The sequence below is a fragment of the Diorhabda carinulata genome, chromosome 7, assembly GCF_026250575.1.
Source record: "Diorhabda carinulata isolate Delta chromosome 7, icDioCari1.1, whole genome shotgun sequence".
Classification (NCBI taxonomy): Eukaryota; Metazoa; Arthropoda; class Insecta; order Coleoptera; family Chrysomelidae; genus Diorhabda; species Diorhabda carinulata.
The window spans coordinates 19,061,615-19,083,540 of NC_079466.1; the positions used below are offsets into that span (position 1 = coordinate 19,061,615).

The following is a 21,926-nucleotide window of genomic DNA, read 5'->3' on the forward strand; positions in this document are numbered from 1 at the left end:
AACGCTGGAATTTTATACAATGAATTTATTATAAGAACGTAGAAATTGAAAGTTTGCATCAGCCATGTAAAATTTTCAATACTCACGATGGAAAATGACAAAGAATTAAATTGGCAAATACAAAACATAATAGCACGCCACCAAAGATCCAGCCAATCGAAATGTTAGCAACAAAGTAATACACTTCTACGTTTTATTTTGTATTTTTTTCTAACGACACATACTGGAAAAGGACAGAGTATTGTCAACCTCCTTTCAACGCATTAAAGGAGCCTTTACTTGAGAGACAGCTACAAATTGATTATGGGACCACTTCACTTTAACAACTTAGTTAAAAGGCCCTTTAATCTAAAAGAACCTTTGGTTAAAGTGCCAGTAAGGATGGGACTATGATAATAGCCGTTAAAAAAACGTTGGTTTCGGTAAACACACTGTACACTGTAATTTGGGTAAAGAGATATTTAGAACCACATAATAACTAGATAATTTAAACTCGAGTAAAGTATGTATAATGTGATTATTTCGAGCAATAAAGTGCTTTAGGGATATGATCCTCTTAATCGCCAACATATTGGATAATGGAACCAATAATTAACATAAGACAAAGGTCGGAAATGAACCCGTACATCCGGTCAGATACTAGAAGATTGAATGAAGAACAAGGGAATGCAATTTTAGGGATACTCGCTTCACGGTTAGGTGCCCATCACACCGACTTAAGTATATATAAATGCATAAACAATACAGACATTGAATAGGAGGGATTATAATAAATGAGGGGAGAAACTACAGGAACATTGTTATTTACAACTGACTCACCCTTATCATGAATAAGATCTAACGTTCCGATGACTTGTTTTTAATAAATTAAATTGGTTATTCGAAAATATAGGTATTTTTTGTCTAACCTAACATCTGAACAATTTTATTTTCAACGATAGCCATCTTCTGTTTCAAAAAATGAATACTGAATTCTCTTTTCCGAAGATTAAACCACTTCAATTTAGATGTGATTTGTATTTATGTAGGTACTTACATGCAGATTTTAAAAGCAGATTTACTGTTAAACAATACTCAAAATGGTATGCAAATAAACTGCAACCAGGTCAAAAATTCTAATATATTTTCAACTAAAATTCGACTAACGAAATAAAAAAAATTACATCGACCTCATTTTTTTGTTTTATGTCGATCGCATTTATGCTTAAATAGAGTGTTAACGAGCGTTTCATATTCTCATTATATAGGAATTGTTTATGACAGTAATCTACGACTTTTGCAAGGTTCAAATAAGAATTCGAACCGAAGCGGTTGCACTAACATGCCGACTTTATTATGGTTAACACATTTCCTATGTTGCCATGTTTTACAAACGGTGTTAACATAAAGCATTTTTTAGTTATGTGTCAGACCGTTAGAAATGTATAACCGCGGATACAGATCCGAATATTTGGGGTCAAGATCCCGGGATACAGATATTTATTTTCTTAATCGATCGTGTAGATTTGAGAGACCTCCAAAGGATAATTGACGTTACGCTCGCGGAAAAGACAGGTAGGAAATTTTCTAGTATGATTTGGAATTAATTTGTGATGAAAATAATTCCCGTAAAGGTAAAAGCACAACTTCTTTGAAAAATATAACTGCTGGTTACATCTTTGCAACAGATAAAAAGAAAAGCACATACGGAAAAAGTCAGAATGTGCAGTATTACAAACTACAAATATAAAAAAATTGATTATTGGATTTCTAAAATACTAACTTTACCATATTCAATTTTTCGACACGTACAACAATTAGGGTCCCGACGATTTATGGACCATTTTATTCTAAACTATGTTCTAATAGGCATTTTACGAAACTTGTTTGCTGCGCTTTACGATAAAATTCCATCAAAAATAAAAAACCTGTTACTAGATTTTGAGAAATTTTCTTTAACGAAAAAATATTGTTTCCAAAACGGAAGTTCCAAATAAAAGTCTTACCGAAGATTGTTTTTCAGAAATATGTCAGAAGAAATTCAGAAACAATGTAAAGGATCTTATAATAACTATTATATTATATATCTTATTATATTATAATCATAAAAAAGTTTTGGGTGTTTGCGTGCTGTTGCTTTAAACGTGCAAAGATCATCATTATTGCGCATTTTACACTACTGTTTGGGGCTGCACTCTTGACAAAATTCAGGATGCAGGTCACTACAGGCTTGGCTTCGTAAACCAGATAATTTTTCCCAACCTTCAAAAATATCTTAATTTCTGATGAAGCGCATTTTCATCTTACGTCAACGAGCATAATTGCCGCTACTAGTCTGCAACCAATACAAAACACAAACATCAGAAATCCCTACATTCGCCTAAAGTGATTGTCGGGGCTGCAAGATCAGCGCGAGGATTTATAGGCCCCTAATTTTTAAATATGGATTAAGACGCACAGTTACAGTGAAATCAGAGCGTTGTATGTAGTCGGACAAATTTTTTCGAGTTTTTAAAAAAAATAAATCTTTCCCTTAAAGTTAAAAGAAAGTTGCTGGTCATAATATTTCACGTTGACGTCAAATTGACATGTTTCCCTGAAAATTGCCGGAAAAGTTTCCACTGCTGAATTTTCCTAATAGTGAAATTTTGGGGGACTCGTCAAACCTAAACTCTGTGGAAAGTTACAGCTTGCGGGTAATCATTTTTTTTGCACGTGGGCCCTCTAACTATAAGCAAAACTACTCGGGTGAAGTTATATTCAAACCAGCTAGGGATAGCCGATCAGGCGTTCAAGCAGGACAAACTAAGAATATTATTTTGAAACCTGCATATACAAATAAAATCACTCTGCCTGACAAAAAAAGACTTAATCAGCTTGTGTGAAAGAAACATGATTCCCCACTATTATAAAACATTTTTTCAAGCTCTATAAATTCACATGTTTTTTCTTGGAAGAATAAAATAAAGAATGTTTTGGTTTTTTTAATGTTTTTTGTTATCTTTATACCATGGTTCTGCCTATTGAATCAGTTATCCATTTTATATTACATGAATCAATAAATATATATGCATATTTTTGAAGAACAGCGGCATAATTGATTAAAAATTGAAAATTAGGGTTAAATATTGATATTGTTTACTTCCAAGTCTGTTAATATGAAAGTAAAGAATATGTGCTATATATTGACATTTATCAATATTGTCAGTCACTTGATTTATTTTTACAGTAAGTATTTCAATTTTTTTTTCTTCTTTTTGGTGTCCTGCAAAATTTCAGTTCTAGCAGTTGTATCATTGTCCTTTTAGAACAGCGTTATCGATCTCTGAATAAGTATTTGAAAAAAATTGTTTGAGCTTTGTTTGAGAACAAGTGGACAGTTAAAATGGTATTTTATTTTTCTTATTGTTTTACGTCGCATTAATAATAGGCCTAATCTGGAGATTGTCGAATGGACGAATGAAAATTTTCGATGTTGCTCTCAGTTGACATTCCAGATTCCAAAACACATACAAGTAGATCATTTTTCATTACTAATCCAGTATGGGTGAAGATCATTCGAGACTACATGAATTTGAGAAGAAATATAGAAATTGATAGATTTTTTGTTCAGCTTAGAGGAGGAATAGTAAGAAATCAACCAATTGGGCACCATGTGGTGCACATGTACTCCAATTAAAGTCTAGGAGGATGGAAATATAGTACTGTGGCAGAAGGTTATGTGGATAGCTCAATGGAGAATGAAACCAAAACTACAAATATGCTGTCCCAATGGGCCAGGTCTTTCTGAAGCTGTTGCAATTCGTTCACAAACATATTCATTCAGCAGCAAAATAATTTGTCGACCAAAGAGATAACTGTTGGATACGCAAGCTCTGGTACTGGCCTAAATATTTCTATAAACGCTTATAATAATTCAAATTTAACCATTAACTTCAATAAGTAGTTTGTTGTATTTTAGTTCATTGTTGGTTTTTATTGTTTGCCATTGAATAGATATTATAATATTTGCCGATGTGTTATATTTTCAAATATAAAAAATATTCATCTGGAATAGATGAGAAAAATTTTAACCATCACAATATTTCAGGGGACGCGAAGCAAAGGTGTGTAATATCACATTTTTCAACCTTCAATGACGTTAGTAATGACAGCATTGCATATATGGTTGTAAATAAACAACATTAATATATGCGAATTACTATTTTTGATTTAAATTCTTATTTAAAACGAGGAAGATACCTTTTAACATTCCTTATATCAAAAACTAGACATTTTTTGTTTTTTGTAATGTGATTTATTGTCAGAATGTCGAGAGAACATCACTGAAATTCAATAATATGCATATTTATGAAAGTAAACATGTCTAGGGTCAGTTTTTATTGAATCTGTATAGTTTTACATTGCACACAGAATTCTACTAATTTGAATAATTTTATGTTATTACTAAAAAAGAGAATATTGAAACGAAAACAAAAAACTAATTGATGAAACCTGTTAGAGAAACTCGTTGAAATGTTAATCTTGACCTACTTATTTTATGTCGTATACAACCCGACACTTGTTAAGTAGCTTACTTTACAAAATTCGTACTAAAAATTATATTCGCAAGTATGATTTATTCATCAGTTCATATTTTCCAGAAAAATAAATAGATATTTGAAATTAAACTGTAGAAGTTTTAAAAAAATACAACTTTATAAATGCCATGTTGAATTTGATTGTCTCTAAAAGTTTTCAATTTTTTGTTCATTAAGAAGTTGGAAAGGAATGATACTTGGATAGATTGACAGCAAATTATTAATATTTGGCTTGAGTTTTGCGAGGAATAACCGCAAATTCCCCCATTCTCTGATGTTCAATCCGCTTCTTTTTTTTTTTGTTATCAGCACTAAAACTTTTTTCGACAAAATATGACGAAGGAAACGTGATCAGAAGCTTTTGTACAAGTCCTCACAGTCCAGGATATTTTTCGATTATTTCCTGCAGCCAAAATTTCTGACATCCTCTCTTAAATGTCACTTTCAGGTTCTCATTAGTGCTATGCTCGAATATGACATTTTCTACTTCCATTTTATCAAAGAAATTTATGTTCCTGGTGGTATTTCCGTCGACAGGATATCTTCAATCTGATTTTAAAATCATAATGCAGGTCAATAAAATGTTGAACATATTCAATCTCTTCATCAAAGCATTCTATCTGCGACAAGTTTAAACCATTCTTTTTCTTTATAAATTTCAATTTAACAAAAAAAGCTGAAATTACACTCTTTGTTTCTATTAAATTGAGACTGTCCCCCTGTAATTGTAAGTTTAGGTCATTAAATTAATTAAACAAATCTGTCTGCTCTAAAATTGAGCAGGTTTTCCTTGAAATCGGGATCTTTACTTCTGAGAAACTCTAAAACTGAGTCAAAAAGTACATTAAATCTTGATAAACATGCACCTTTCGGCAACCAGCGTACTTGAAGGGCGCATTAAATTCATTGCTTCTTATTTTGTTAACTGAATGTTAGTTTGAGATTTTATCAAAGAGAATAGACAAAAGACAAGTTATAAAGGAGTCAAAAATATATATATATAGCTAGATCGGAAAACCGAACGATAATCAACTTAGATGAGACTTGGTACGACACCCATGATGCACCCAAGGATGGGTCGATGGTTCAAAAACGAAAGCTCGATCTAATAAATTTAAAAGAATAACTATTCTACATGCGGGTGCAGAAAAAGGATGGATACCAGAATGTCTGTTTTTAGCAGCCAAGTATTTTTGGATTCCAACCTGAATTATCACTGCCAAGCAACCGCTGTAGTTTCGAATATTGATTTCAAAATAAATTATTGCCGAATATACCACCGAATAGCTGTATTGTGACGAATAATGCATCCTACCTGGAGTTGAAATCCATAGGTTGGAATTTTGTAGATGGATTAACAATACAGGACACTATTTACATACACAGCTCAATTTATAAAGGATTGATAAATAATTCCCGTAATACACATGTGCGGGCAGAACATAATCCCCCTACTATTCGAGAATATCGTTCCCAGTTAAAGTTCTCTGTTAACTGTTAATATATATATATGACCAATTAGTTTACCCTCGCTTTTTTGACAGTCATTTAAGATAACAGATCTATTTGGACTTTCTACAAAATGGTTTGCCGAATTTGCTAGTCAACACGAACGTTGTTATCCGAGGGATGTATTTTCAGCACGATGAATCATCCCCCACTTTTTACATTCAGTGAGACAACATCTAAATAGTGTTTATGGCAACAGGTCGTGAAGGTCTTATTTCATGGCTTTCAAGATTCCATGATTTCAATCTCGTTGATCACTGTATCTAGGGACGATTGAAGCAACTAGTTTACACAGAGAAAATTAATAAGTGTCAACAATTAATTGACAGAATTATACTTTTTTGTAATACTATTAGAAACAATCCCTAGATTATCGGTAATTCAATACAGCAATTAACAATTCGGCAATAAAACTGAGTAGAGGCTGCTAGGTTCTATTTCGAGAATCTACTCTTAATTATTTTTATTTTGTTGCAATTATCTTTATATCTTTTATCTATATATTTTTCTCAGTTCTTATTTACTATTCTGGTATGCTTGTGGAAACCTGGAGACTATTTACGTCCATTTTTATGAAAAGTTTATCATTCAACTACTATAAAATTGTCACTTATTCTAACTTTCAACACCTACAGAGAGATATCGATAAGTACCTGTTCGTACTGAAGCCGAAGTTGAACTGCAACAAATTCTAAACCAAGTCATTACTTTTAGTACTTAAGAACAAACATGAATTTATAATGTCCACTTCGCTAGGGTTACGAAGATCTTCTGAAAAGTTTCCGACCTAACAAAGAAACAAGATAAGTTTTTATCACAATCATTTTATTACTTTTTAACAAAGATCTCCCTATAAGTGTATTCATTAAGTCAAGCGATGCTTTAATCTTTTAAACCCTCTCAAATAATACTTGCAGCCATTGCCCTCAAAATAGGCGTTTACGAATGTGATAATGAGGTCTCCTGCAAGTGAAACTTACAAAAGCACTTTCAGTTTTTCAATGCAGTCGCCTTTTGCTTTTTCTGGCTTTGCTTTTGCTTAAAACGCGTCCAAAGTGAAGTCAACACGGCACCTAATGCACAATACAGGTATAGTTTACGCATGCATAATTCTTCAGCTAGTGTATGGCAAATGTGTTCTTTGGATATGCCGGTAGCCTCTTGTTGAGAATTGATCAAATTGATCAAACGTGCTCCAATTGATAATCTCAAGAATTGTTAAGTATTGAGCAACAATCCGACGATTGTTTAGCAAGAGATTTGTTAATCAAAACAAGTATTGAACATTTTGTCAATTTTGGACTTCATGATTTCTCAACAAAGAACCCAAACCCACTGGAAATAACAACACCTCTTCTATCTCTTTAACCTTTAACCTTAGTCCAGTACCATTTGATGAACTTTTTGATGATGTCGCTGGCATGGCTACGTTTGATTTCAGCTACCCAAAATTATTATTAAAACTGGATGATTGTCATATTAGAAAAGAAGACTTTAACAGACCTACGGAGAGAGTCCAGGTGCTTCATTGGCTTAAGGCATTCTCAATAGAAAGAGACGAAGTTTTTCAACCTCAAAATAAATAAAAATATCCACAAGGACCATGTGAAAGTTATCCCAATATCTCAGAGGAGGTGGAAGAACCGTGTCCCATGTTGCATGGCTTCCCAAGGGAATTACATTGAATGAGACGTCGTTTAAATGTAACTTTACTCAAATATAATTAATTTGAAATATCATTATCATCGTTTAATTGCCACACCTTGTATAAAGTAGTTGAGACTAACGAACTTAAACGTTTTCAAGGCTAAAAATCGCACAAATTTGTTATCTTCCATAAGAATATAATAAAGTCAATCGTTAATAATAAGTTGGCACGTTATGTAACACAGATATTTGAATAATTCTAAATAAACGTTAATAATATCCATATACATTATACACTACCGGTCAAAAGTTTTTACCCACCTCCATAATCCATTCATTAAATTTCAAAATAATACACTTAAAAAACTTTTTCTTTTATATTGTAAAGAGAAGGTCGAAACGGTGTCTTACAAACCGCATGTTTATATTTTGTCGGTGAGTGCGACAAGTTAAAACATGTAAGTACCTGCTTCAACTGTGTATTGTTTCTTCAGTGTCTAGCCATATGAGACGAAAGAACGTGCTGTTATTATGTTAGACTTTATACACCCAGAGATCTTTTTGTGAAATTCCTATATGAATTATCAGAGACCAGATGAAAATTTATAAATTGATTGCACATATAATTCTGTAATCAATGAAAGTAATCAGGTGTCAGTAAAGTGACGGAAACCTGTCACATATATATGGAGGTAGATGCTGCCACTTTCAATACACCAGTAATTTTTTTTCGATAAATTTTCAGTTGAGAGGAAATCAGTCACCTCCCGGCAGATCCCTTAAACTGCGATCCTCTGTCGAAACGTATCGTCACCGAGAAAACGGAGCGTTTACTGGAGCAACGATACGTGATCAAATGTTGTGTAAAGCTTAGTAAAACAGGAAAGAAACTCACGGCATGATTAAGGAGGCCAACGGTGATACTGTTATTGCTAGATCGAGTGTTTTTGCGTAGCACAAGCTAATCCGAGAAGGTAGAGAAAGAGTAGAAGACGACAACCGCTCTGAACGCCCTTCGACTAGCAAGAACAAAGAAAATGTGTCTCGAACAGTGTTCGTAGGATAAGTTTCAGATGATTGCTGTTAAATTCAGCATTCCTTAAATCGTAGGGACAGAAAATTTAGCCGTAAGGAACGTGTGCGCGAAGCTGATGTTGCGAGTGTTGTCAGAGGAGCGGAAGGCCAACCGGAAAGAGATGTGCAGGTCTTCTTGGCCGCACAAGACTTTTTTATGTCCTCGAGAATAAAATCGACGCTCATCAAAAAGCATCACGCCTGGGTAGAGACGGCCCAACAGCTGGTGGCGCAGGAGCTAAACAGCGTTCCGGTCCAAGCGTTCCTGAAAGCATACGAAAACTGTAAATATTCGTTAAACTATTTCCATAAAGAAATATTTTTTCAAAAGAATCCTACTAATTTTAGAACATAATCTATATAAGCTATCGTAAGCTAATTTTTTCCTCGATGTATTGTATGAGAAATAGTTGATAAAATTTTTACCGTGCTCCTGGACTATTATCCTGCATCGGTTTCAACTAGTATGTACATCTTGTGTGTTGAGATAAGAAGTGACAATATTGAACCCATTGTGGCGCGACAGTCTGCTAATATAGCTGCTTTAATGAGATTGTGTTTCATCTTTGTGCCGTGAAACATGGATCTAAACGAACCATTGGCATCAAAATATTTGTTTCATTTCAAAAGTTCCATAGAAGTTGACGAAATAATGTAATAACTCGACAACAGTCGAGGCGTTTCACCTTAAAAACGAATAGAATGAGCAAAATGTATGCAAATTGCACCTTATTTAACAGTTTTAGTACTGATTAACTCTCAGCTATTTATAAAATAAAAAAATTACTTATAAGACCTAGCAGATGAAAGCCATTTCCAGTAATATTTCCGGATACGAATTCAACGTTGGAATAAGGACATTGATAACCAATGGTGGTACGTTAAAAAGATTAATTCAAACCCTTATTTTCAATATTTATCACCACTGTAATTTTTTATTTGACCCTGTATGAAAATCAAACCAAATCTTCCTATGTAGGAGGGCGGCTGGTGTCACCAGTGCCGGAACGGCACAAGGGTAAGAAAATTATCTGTTACCCTTTTAGTAAAAAAGTGGATCTTTGGCCCGAGCGAAAGGGAAATCGTTAGGGGGTCAGTACGATTCTAAACGTTGCGGGTAGCCAGGGCTTACAAACGCCTGGACCACTATCAAAACAATAGGTCTAAGGATAAATTTTGTATTTCAACTATAAAAATATAAATAAATAACAAATAAGTCTAACTGATTAAAGATAGAAAAAAAAAACAATCTGCAAAGTTATCTTTGTCTGGGCAGAATCGAATTCTTGGAAACTTTTAAGTACAGAATCCATAACTCTTTGATTTACAGCACGAATTAAATTTCTATGTAAGCAATCTTGACCTAAGTAACTTTTTGCCTGGGATGTGAAAAATTCTTATCAGTATAGATATTAATTATTTGTCTAATAATCAGAATTCTCTATATTCCAAACCTTATTATTCCAATACATGAATCTATTCAACTTTGAAAAAAAAATAGTCATAAGACAATTATATATATAACCATTACCCAAGACTTCCCGATTGTATAAATTTAATTTTTTAATTCTTTATCTGAATTATTTACTCAATAGATTTATAAAAAAATATATAAATATACGGGCTCTACTGCCCGCAAATCAACGCGGGTGTACCACAAGGTAGTGTTCTTGGACCCATAATTTACCTGTTCTACACCAGTGATATCCGTCATCACTATCGGAACATTTGTGGACGACACAGCTATTTTGATCGTAGGCGATTCCCACAAAGAAGCAACAATAAATCCACAGATATCAATCAATAAAATTAATTATTGGACCAAAAAATGGAGGATAAGTTTAAACAAGAAAAAATCGGTATATGTAAATTTCAAAAATAAAAAGGAATAAACGATAAACAGGTACCATGTGCAGCAAAATATTTGGGGCTAACACTAGATGCAAAGTTACACTTGATGGGAGAACCCACTCTATCAATTTATAATAAACTACTTGTAAATGAACAAATCCTGGAACCGGTATGGATCTACGGGATTCAATTATGGGGATGTGCCAGCGAAAGCAACACCCAAATAATCCAAAGATGTCAAAATAAAGTGCTAAGGAGCATCGTTGATGCATCCTTGTACTTACGAAATAGCGATCTTCATCGGGACCTGGACCAGTAAGGCAGGTATCCACTAAATTCGCTAGAGTCACGAACAGCAGCTCTTGAAACATGTGAATATCTAGGCAATCCAGCTCCTTGACAACATGAACCAAACCTTCAACAGTCCTTCAAGGGAGAATCGTTCGTTATAATATTGGCTGTATTATATCTCTTATAGCTCGTAAAGTATAAATATTCTTGAATTAGAGAAAAACTCTTAAAGAGTAAGAAATTAACAGAAGAAATTCTTGCAATTGTATCTTCATTATTGATAATTTTGTTTTAACGATGAAAATAGGCATCCACGTGCGATTTTTTGGATGCGCCTTAGACCGCGATTTACATATTTTTTGAGGTAATTCAGAGAAATTGATAGATCTTAAAAATCATGGTTTATTCTAAAAAATTATGGTTTATGTGATATATGTATACATGTCCTTGTAGTATTCCTCTATTGTAACGTAACCGTTAAGATGTTTTTTCTCACCAACTTCTCGAAACAATATGTTTATTGGAAGGTAGAAAATGGAAAAACTCAATTTTTTCATCACGACAAGCTTTGCTTTTACAATCAAATACACACAATTATAAAACAATTTTTGAATTTTGAAATACTAGTTTTTATTAATTTTCACTTTAAATAATATACAATCAAATGATAGAATTAAAAATATAATTATTTTCACATAAATATTTTTATACTTGCATTCAACTGTTATTGGTTCGACCTACCTACTCTGAACCCTCCCTGTCAGAATCTATTTTAACAGTTTTGACCTTAAATAAGTTTCCTCCAGTAAATATGGATACTTTCTTCACATTGTCTATTCCAATATGTTCACTGGTAGACGCAATACCGTACCAATGAATGTTCTTTTTTATACATTGTTCTAATAAACTTTATTTTGTTTTTTATTACAGCAATAGTAATGACAGGTATTTCCATTTTCTTCACAATACAACCGACCGCATCTTCTCGTTCACCTCTATTTTTATATTTTTCCGTTCGGTGGTCCCACAGACAATCATACTTGTGATACAGCTCCAAAAATTTCATCATAAGGCTGAGGCCGCACTACGATTTTTTTCAGCAAGCGGTTAATCGCTACAACCGCGAAACCGCTTGAGACGCACACACCACGAGAAAAAATCGCGAAACGACCCGCAGTTTGAAGATGGATTTCAAGGTAGCAGTATGTGTTGTTGCTCTGAGGCAATAAGAAATAGAAAAAGAAGACGTCAACGCAAATTTCGAAAATATTAGATCCATCCACTTACTGGTCGTAGATTTAAGAAAGGTTTCTTTCATAAGATGATTTTTTGAGATAAACTTTCATATTCTCGGTGGGTGACATGGTTGAAATTGCGCGCCAACGTTCTGCTCTGCAAGACGGTCTACCGAATACTGACCAAAAAACCGCCCGCGTTTACGCCAAGTTCTATAGATTACAAATTTTGCCGCGGTTTTTACCCGCGAGTATTTTGTAGCAAATCACGGTTTTAAAATCAGTCGCGGGAAAAAACCGCAGGTGCGGCCGCTTGTATTAGTTTTCTAGGGGCACAAATTCACGCGATTAAAAACCACAGCGGTTTAACCGTAGTGCCGTCTAGGCCTAATACTTTCAGACCACTTGACGCTCGTTTCTAACGATTTTTTATTGGTTAATAACTTTCAATAACACCTAATAAATCAACTAAACGCACGTGTACCCCGGCCGCTTCCAAAAATTGTACTAAACACAAAAGTTGAGTGCGTAATTCACACGTTTCAAGACAAGTTTCAACTTGAAAGCAACGCGTGATGATTCATCACATGACAGAAATTTTACTTGACTATATTCACAACCTATTGTTGGAATCGATTTCGAAATATTTTCATTCACCAAATGCTTCTAGAAATGAACCCGGGAGCACTCGTGGTATTAAAATCCAAAAAGTACATAAGAATATCTATTTATATTACTGCTAATATGAATAATAGTATCGGGCAAACGACAACCATAGATAAATAAATCAATAAATGGTGAGAATTTGAAATTCACCGCGAGGGAATTGCTCGTGGTGCTGGTGCTCGCGGCTTAATAATAATTATTAATTGTCTGAAAAAATGTATCAATAACTTTTCAAAAATATTTTCTGTCCCTAGTCTAAAATGTTGTTATAGTAATACGCAATTTCAATTATTGCATAATTTCAGATCATTGTTGCCATAATCACCTTTGTTTATTTTTCAGTAAATTGTGAGTAATAGTCGTTTAACCTTGAAAATGTTTTAAGTTCATTACACCAAACGTTGGCCCAAACAACAGTTTATTTCTTTCCATATAATTAGTTTCAACTAAATGTAGCGAGTTGTTAACCAAAGAATAAAAAAGCATCAATTTGAAGAATTTTTTTCTCAAAAGGTATGTTCATAGCTTACATCACATTTGTGAATGTTCCCACTATAATGGTACGTGATAATTACAATTTTTTATTGGTGATAATCAAACCGGAAGTGATACTCAAAATTTAGCTTAAAACTATTAACAACTTAAGCATATAATATACAGGGATCTGATGCAAAAAATTCGGGAGTTAGTAGATAACGTGAAATTAATGCTGTGACATAAAAAAATTCTCATACGACCCTTCGTTCCTGAGTTATAGGCCTTTAAAGTTGCGAAATCCGAACTTAAGCTTAAGTATATTTTCAAAATTATAACTACATTCGAACATTATGAATTTTAAATTGTGATTATGTATGTCCGTGTAGTGTGTTTGATGGAATAAATAATTCTACACTAGTATCTAAAGGCCAGGGGCGACTCATGTCCAAAGGTTAAAAATCCGTAACTTCTACAGGGACATCCTGTACAATCTAAAGATGACAAAAATGAATTTTTTAATCGAAAAAAATATAAAGAATTATAATTATTTTTTAAAAATACTCACAGAGAACTAATGAATAAATAAATAAACATTTGTACTGCATACTATCGAAGATCATATTACTGGCATGAGGAAAAACTTGAAAGAAATTTCTCCAAAATGATTATATGTTATGTGAACATTTTTTCTAATAGTTGGATTGGTCGGGGAGGTCTATTTGCATGGTCACCACGTTATATAAACTTCCATTGTGACGCTATAAGGCAGAATCTTGGAATGCTCTTCCACGTTCAAAGAAATATCCTCCTTCGACTCCAGATGTGAGTGGAAGTGCAAAGTGCCCACTTCGAACATTTATTATAGTTTTTTTGTTTTTATTTTCTAAGTTGTAGGCTAAGCAACTGAATTTTTCTATATTTCAATTTTTTCCCTATATAAGTAACACGATGTTCGACAGTATGCAGTTCAATTAGAAATGTTTGATTATGTTTTAATACCTGCTGTAAGTATTTTCAATAAATAATTACAATTTATAATAATTTTCTTCAGATTGTCTCTTTATGGCGAAAGTTTTTTTTGGCGTCTACAACGATGTAAAAATCTACTTAGGTATCTCCTAAACCATAAATTTTATCGAGTTGAACAAAGAGTAAAATCGATCGAAAAATTCATTTTTGTTATCTTCAAATTTTACATTTACCATTACCATTATTTTACATTGTACGTGAGCCTTTAAATAGTAGTAGAAGTATTTATTTCATGGACATACATAATCATCTATTAAATTCACATCAAGTCCCGGGACACTCACTCTGTATTAAATAAATATATAAATAGTAAAATAAATAAAATTAAATATTATTATTTCGAACAGGGTTTACAAAAGGTTTTATTTCAATACGTTATTATATGCAAAAACCAACGAATACAGTATTCCACTATATAAGGCATTAATTGATATCGATAAAGCTTTTGACAGCGTTGAACACTGAGAAGTGGAAAGCTCCTTACACTATACAAGGATCGAAAGCTACAGCTACAGGTACAGCAACAATAATTAAACTAATGGAACAAACAAAACCGATTAAAATATGCTAGGGAGTTAGAAAAGACAATACAAGGAAAAGAAAATGATACGTTAGAGACTTATGTACATTGGCGCTGCTATGAATTCATGCGTAAGCGTGAGTTTAGTTTTATAAACGAAAAGCAACAAGCGAGTGTCACGCTCCATTATATTATATGTATTATAATATATTTTTGAAGTGTATGAAACAGAACAACTGAATTGATCCTTCGGAAGAAAAATGATTTCACGAACACATTAACATTTTGTGGTCCTATTGTATATTTTATTTGAATAATTGTTGCATAAATAACTTTACCTTAATAGTGACTGGACTAATCAAGCCTAGTGGATCGTATATTTGGGAAATCGATAATAATACTGATAGTTTTAACATTAGATTTGTAAAAACTGAAAGATTAATTGATAATTCTAAAATTTCTAACTTCGGATTCCATAGAATACTTAGCGTGTTTATTTCCTTTTAATATGTATGGTAGAAAAGTGGGAAGAAAGAGGAATTCAAAAACATTCTACCTATTGATCTCAAAAGACTCTTTCATTAATCAAGGACGAGCTTAAAACATTTACTGGTATTCTAGTGAATTACATTACAGTGGATTACAACTGAAAAGCATCTGATAAACTCCTGACCACTCCGAACACCTCTGTTAGAGCGAGGCCGTCCAAAGACAAATGCTACGGTACTTTCCATCAAAGTTCTTAAATCAAAAAGCTATAAATAGGCCAGTGGGTACACAATAGATCAATTGTGGGCAGATCACATTGCTCTGCTTCTGACCTATTAATAAATCAAGTGAAAACTTCATCGTCACGCTAAATTATAACTCAGTCTCATGCTATAAATTTACATTCACAAGTCCGAACCTTTCGTAGTGTGTATGTATACAATATCAAAATTGTCGTGTCTAGCAACGTCCTTTATCTTGAATACGGATGGTTTTTTGAATTTTTTGAATTTTTCACCAAGCAAACCTCAATTTTTTACAGAGTAATAGTGATTCCATGCCATCTTCTAAATCATATACTCCGCTCGATGCATTATCAAATATGCAACCTCCGCCGGGACCTGGATTACAGCACAATCATCCAGTTTTACATGGACAACAACATATGGGACCGCCACAACATGTCATCGGAATGCCTCCTCATCAGTTGTCACCAGGTAAGTTTAATAAATAAATGTCGCACCGAAATATGTATATAAAAATCCCGTGCAAAATTAATATGATTTATTTTAAGGCTTTGTTTTGCTATGCATTTAATCATCATTAAAAGAACAAGGTTATTGTTTCATGTAAGACTAGAAATCGCTAAAATCGTAATCAATTGCTACTTCTGTTTTTTTATTCTATTGTTAGAACTAAAACCAATAATGTATATCCGCTTCCAACAATTAGGTTCTAGGAACTAATCAAATAGTTTCATACAAAATTGTATTATCGATATTCATAATAGTCTCCATTCAACTCTACACAATGATTCCAGCCTTGCTTCTACGATTCAAAGCAACCTTGGTAATCGCCCGAAGTTGATCCGTTTAGAACCAGAAGTCAGAAAAGTCAATGAAAACATTGATTGTAAAAATGATGATGATAAGAAACTAATGCTGAACAAGAAAAACGTCAATTAATTGGATAATTAGTATGAGAAAGGGGCTTGAAAACAAGAAATAAAAATAAAAAAAAGAATTTCTTGAACATACTGATTAGCATTGAGGATAGTAATTATTATGGTTGATTGATATTAGGTGGATGTTGTATCATTACAATAAATTGTAATTTTTCTGTCTATCTTGAAAATAATTAGAACATTATTATGGATTACCTCTGCCTGCTGATACCTAACATCTATCAGTTAAACATATAAGCCATCAAAGTATTTTTATACCTTCGAAGTTTTTTTAACAAAATTCTTTTTTATTTCTAAGAGCGCGTACATCTTCGCTTTAGCTGCATGCTTCTTACCAATTTCACTAGTCTCTTGGTCATACTCAAATATGCAGGTCTAATTATCTGATTTATGCAGCTTCTGCTGTCGTCCTGAATAAAGCACAATAAATCTTTGAAGATTCTTATTTGTTGTTGTTCATAGGTGAGAAAGTCTGCCACCGTCTTTTATATATTAGTAGATTTTAATTTTTTTGCTTATATTCGGAGACAACGGACGGACGGTTAGACGCAAAAGGCCGACATTCGCGTCGTTGCGCATGCTAAGGGGAGCTCTTTCATATGGATTGTCTTCTAGCGATTTACGCCTATTCAAACGCGTATTTTTTATATACCCCAATCGCAATTTGCGAAAGATTTCGGAGACAGATAGTTCCTTTACTGGTTCCCCAGTTCAAACTAAATTTCCTGACCTTAATTACTATACATCGTAAAGTAAAATTGCCACGATTTGAGAGCAGCGCCAGATCTAAATACTTGTTCAACAAGAATATAGAAATAAATGTCATAACTAATGGAATCAGCTTTAAGCATATAACGTTGTTTGTTGTTTCCTTTATAAGGACGAAATCACTCAAAAATTTCTCAAACCTTTAGAAAACTACTTTTCCTGGTTTCGATAGATTATGTTCACAGTTAAAAATCGTGCGTGAAACCATGCTTGAAGCTAAGAATGGCCCTAGGAAATTATACGACTTGCATTTTGTAAAAGCCCTTGTTGGCGTACGGCAAACCTACACAAACCATATTATAATAGAACTACAGTAGAAGTATCTACAGAAGTTACATATTTCGCTTGAAATAAAGGTGAACCTTTCATTGAACAATTTTCTATTGATGGCAATTCAACCGAACAAAATATTTGAATATGTTACAAAAACAATACTTGTGTGTGAGGATGTGAATTGTGAGCCTCGAAATTATTTATATATTATTCAAATATATATTATTTGCCAATCAGATAATCAACTCGGATGGCTTGCTAGATTCTTCAGGTTTAGTAACAATTTCTTGTCGAAATCGATAACTTATAAATAAAATAAAGCTTGGCGGAGATAACTTCATTTATGTTTATTGGGAATTTTATAACCATTTGTGCTTTACCTTGGATCGAAACAAATTCATTTGAGATTTGTTCTTTCATCAGAATCATACTTTAATTCTAAAATTATTTTTGTCTTTACTAGAATTCGATTTACTTTAATATCTTCAGTGGATTCCTGTTGTAGAAAAAGATTCGACAGGTCTAGAACAAAATGGTTTAGTTAGGTTGAAGATAACCTAAGCAGAGTAGAAGCTTTAAAACAGTAAGTTTAGGCGGGACATAAACGACAAGGTGCAGACATGAATTATGGGGACTGATACGACAAGAGTATCCAGAGAGCTGCGCAATCCCGTTGAACCAAAATTATTAATATGTTCAGTTTACCATTTAAGAGTTTCAATTTGTACTCTGGTGGAGATAACTCCATTTATGTTTGTTGGGAATTTTATAACTATTTGTGCTATAGCTTGGATAAAAAAAATTCATTTGATGTTTGTTCGGTAGGAATAGGAGCTATAAACGGGCTGGAAAAGACAGGAAATAGGAAGTTATGGCGGAACATAAGCGACAAGGTGAAGACATGAACTATGGGTACTAATCCACCCCGACAACAATATCTAGAGAGCGTGTTTGCTGCGCAATTTGAGCCATTATTATTAATATCTCCAGTTTACTATTTAAGAATTTCAATTTGTACTGTGTGTGTTTACCTGCCTGATCTTGCTCCATGTGACTATTTTAATTGGACAATGCCAAGTCGATGACGCTGAAAAGGATAAAACAAGCTATTTAACTAACGGAAATGGAGGTTTCATTATGACAACACTCGTAGAATTGAGTGTTAAGTTGCATATTTGATACATCAAAATAATAACAGAATTTTCATAAAACAATAAGCATTGTTCACTTCGCTCTTCCTACTTACGTAAATTATTGCAAAGAATAATGTAAACATAGGTAGCAAGCTTTTTATTTTTTCTGCAGGCATGATTCTTATTTAGTAAATTGATCAGTTGCTTGGGTATGGTTTATGACTATCATTTTGTCAGTTGACGTTGCAAATATGTATATTCGGTGTGACACTAAATCCAACCTAAAAAATGGATTTTTAATTTTATATATTTATAACTAATAACTTATTCTGTAAATAGGCCTTCGCCATAGTTGCTCCAGTGCGTTTTCCTCGCCGCATTCAACACCTAGTTACCAAACACCTCCAAGTCACCATCCTCCTATTCAAGGTGATGCAGGATACGTTCACGGTAAGTTTATTTTTATTTTGGTCCGTATTCAAAATCATTTCTTTATTTTCTTTCTCCAATGAGGTATGATATTCGAAAAATAAAGTTGATTCACCAAAGCAGGTAGTAGCTCATGTGAAGCTATCCTACTATGTACTCAGCCAGAGGCTAAGAAGACGAAAATCTAGTTTATTGTAATGAATTTATTTGAAACAAAATGACAAAATGCTATGCATCTGAGTAACGCCTATCTGATTCATCGAAAACTAGTCTCAAAGCATTCTGTTGGATACTTATGGAAACTGTGACGATTTTTTTCCACGAGAACATTAATTTTTCAGGTAATCAGAGGATGGTTTGTGGGTACTTCAAAAACTAATCATGCCTTTAGGTCAGAAGAAGGAATACACAAAATATATTTTGTTTTGGGATAGTGAGTTAGACCCACTATGAGAAACCATTACTCCTGATGAGAAAAACGTCAGCAATTCAACATTATTCCTACTACAACGTTTAATTGTCCCTATCCTCATAATAAATAGGGGTTGAATTTGTTGAAAAAGGTACTTTTAATTAGCTTCATGTTAAGGTTTTGAAAGATAAAACTGAAACTTTGGAACAAATTTAAATGAAAATGTTCTGTATCAATAGTCTCCATCAAAAATTTCATGGAAAATTATTAGCTGTGTAGAGATCAATCCATTAAAACATTGCCCAGATAATTAACACAGAAATAACTAGAAACCAAGGAGAAATGAAAAGTAACACTAACTTATCAAATACTAGTGTCATAATAGTAGATACTCTCTAAAGAGAATTGAACAGCCATTCTATTTAAACTACACACTACGATATCAGTCTTCTTACTGTACTTACAACATTAAAAATAAATATATAACTAAAAAATACGCTTTTAAACCACATCAAACTAAATAGTTGAAAATAATTTTTAAAATAAAACTATAATGAATGGTCTAGTATTATTGTGAAAAATCGTGGAGAGCTTTGTTTCATATTTCTCGTAAATCGAACGCCTGACGCTTTTTTCACAATAATACTAGTATCTTTCGTTTATTACTGTTTCGTAATTTTCAGTTGGATGTGCATTAAATTCGCGTTTTTTAGTTTTTTAAAACTATATTTATTTTTCACTTTTTAGTTTTATAATTGATACCACCCTCGTATAATGGATTCGCTGCTATATACCTACATCTCGTCGAAACTTGTATCGTGCCATAACGATGTAGATGGTTATGGTTGATCAAAGTGCTTGATTTCCAGCACAAAGTTCGAATCCTCTATCGAACTTGCTCTTAGTCTAAAGGAAAATTTCAAACAAACAAACCCACATACAGGTGAAGCTAATAAAAATTAATAAAATCTCTGCCCTATTGAATGAAATTTGAAATAGCTGATGAAGTGACTCTTTTCATCGAATGAATATGCAATATTTTGCATTAAAGTAATGGAAATGCTCTCTCCGTGATTTCTTAATGTTTGCCTTCAATTGCATTGAAAATTCCAACGAATATTTGGTTATTTTGAAACGTAATCAAAGTGAATTCTTCCGTCGATGTGTCACAGAAATAAATATACATGCTCTTAAGAATGAAATAACCTTTTCACTTAAAAACTTCAATGAAAACGACCGACCGCATTTGTTGAAGAAAAAGTTTTACGACAATGCGCCTGGCCATTGTTGCAGAAAAATTTGTCCAACGATTTATTGCCTCATCTCCCATATTCATATTTCACACAAATGAAAAGATTTTTAACAGAGATAAACGTGTATTTTGTGTAACTTTGTTAAGATTATTTTTTGGACGGTTTAAAATAATCAGAAACTCGTTGGATTGAGTATGTAGAAGTAAAAGGAAAAACACAGCAATAGTATATCAAAATACAAAAGGCTTATCAATTGAAGAAGAGTTCCAGGAACAGTAAATAGTGTGTTCAGTATATTATTTGATCATTAGACATCAAGATTTTTAACATTTAACGCTGCGTAATATTTTTCTACATCTTCATGTAGAGGGAGAAATTGAAATTACATAGTATAAATGATGGTCTAACCATAACGCTCCATGTTGGGTTATGATCAACAGAACAAAATATTTCAGAAAATTATCTTTATTTTTTTATTATGATACCTAGTGGTCGCCATGGCTTCGGTGGTATACATATATCCGATGTTCCATATTTTCAATGACGCTGAGGCATAATAGAAAGTCAATGTAGTTGATGTGACGAATCATCATCCTTTAGCTCTTGAATTGTTCTTGGCTTATTAACTTTTTCTTCCCTTTGAATTTATCGTGCCAAAGAGTCATTGTTTTATTGGCTATGTGGCAGATAACATCGAAAAACATATCGTTCAGCTCCATAATCACAATTTTCGGACTCAAAAAAGTCTGTTTTCTTCCACTGACGGTAACTGCTTGGTCCACCTCATTTGCAAACAAAATGGGGTTTCGTGATCCCCATAGCCGATAAACCGTACTTGTGAATGACTAAAGTTTTTCAAAAATTACTCGAAGATTCTCATTTGCCCAAATGCGGCAATACTGCTTATTCCCGAATTCGCCGAAGTTAACGTTCGTCGTACCGCTAAAGATCATTTTCTACAGTCACCATTTACTTCTGTAGTTCAATCAAGCATTGGGCGTATTGAAGATGCTTAAAATGATCAGTAGGTTTCAGCTTTCGATTCAATTGAATCTTGTATAGTTTTTATTCAAAATTAGCATAGTTGTTGTTGGATATTCAATTGCTTACCGAGTATGCACAACTGTT

The 21,926-nt window shown here is 33.2% G+C and overlaps 1 protein-coding gene across 2 annotated transcripts in view; it reads left to right on the forward strand.

Annotated features, from left to right (window-relative positions):
• LOC130896350 (uncharacterized) overlaps positions 1-21,926 on the forward strand; it is a 207,387-nt gene that overhangs the window by 28,458 nt on the left and 157,003 nt on the right. For both annotated transcript variants that reach the window (XM_057804365.1, XM_057804366.1), the window contains exons 3-4: positions 15,889-16,063; positions 19,044-19,154. In XM_057804365.1, coding sequence (XP_057660348.1) covers positions 15,889-16,063; positions 19,044-19,154 — 286 coding nt within the window. The remainder of the gene's footprint in view (positions 1-15,888; positions 16,064-19,043; positions 19,155-21,926) is intronic.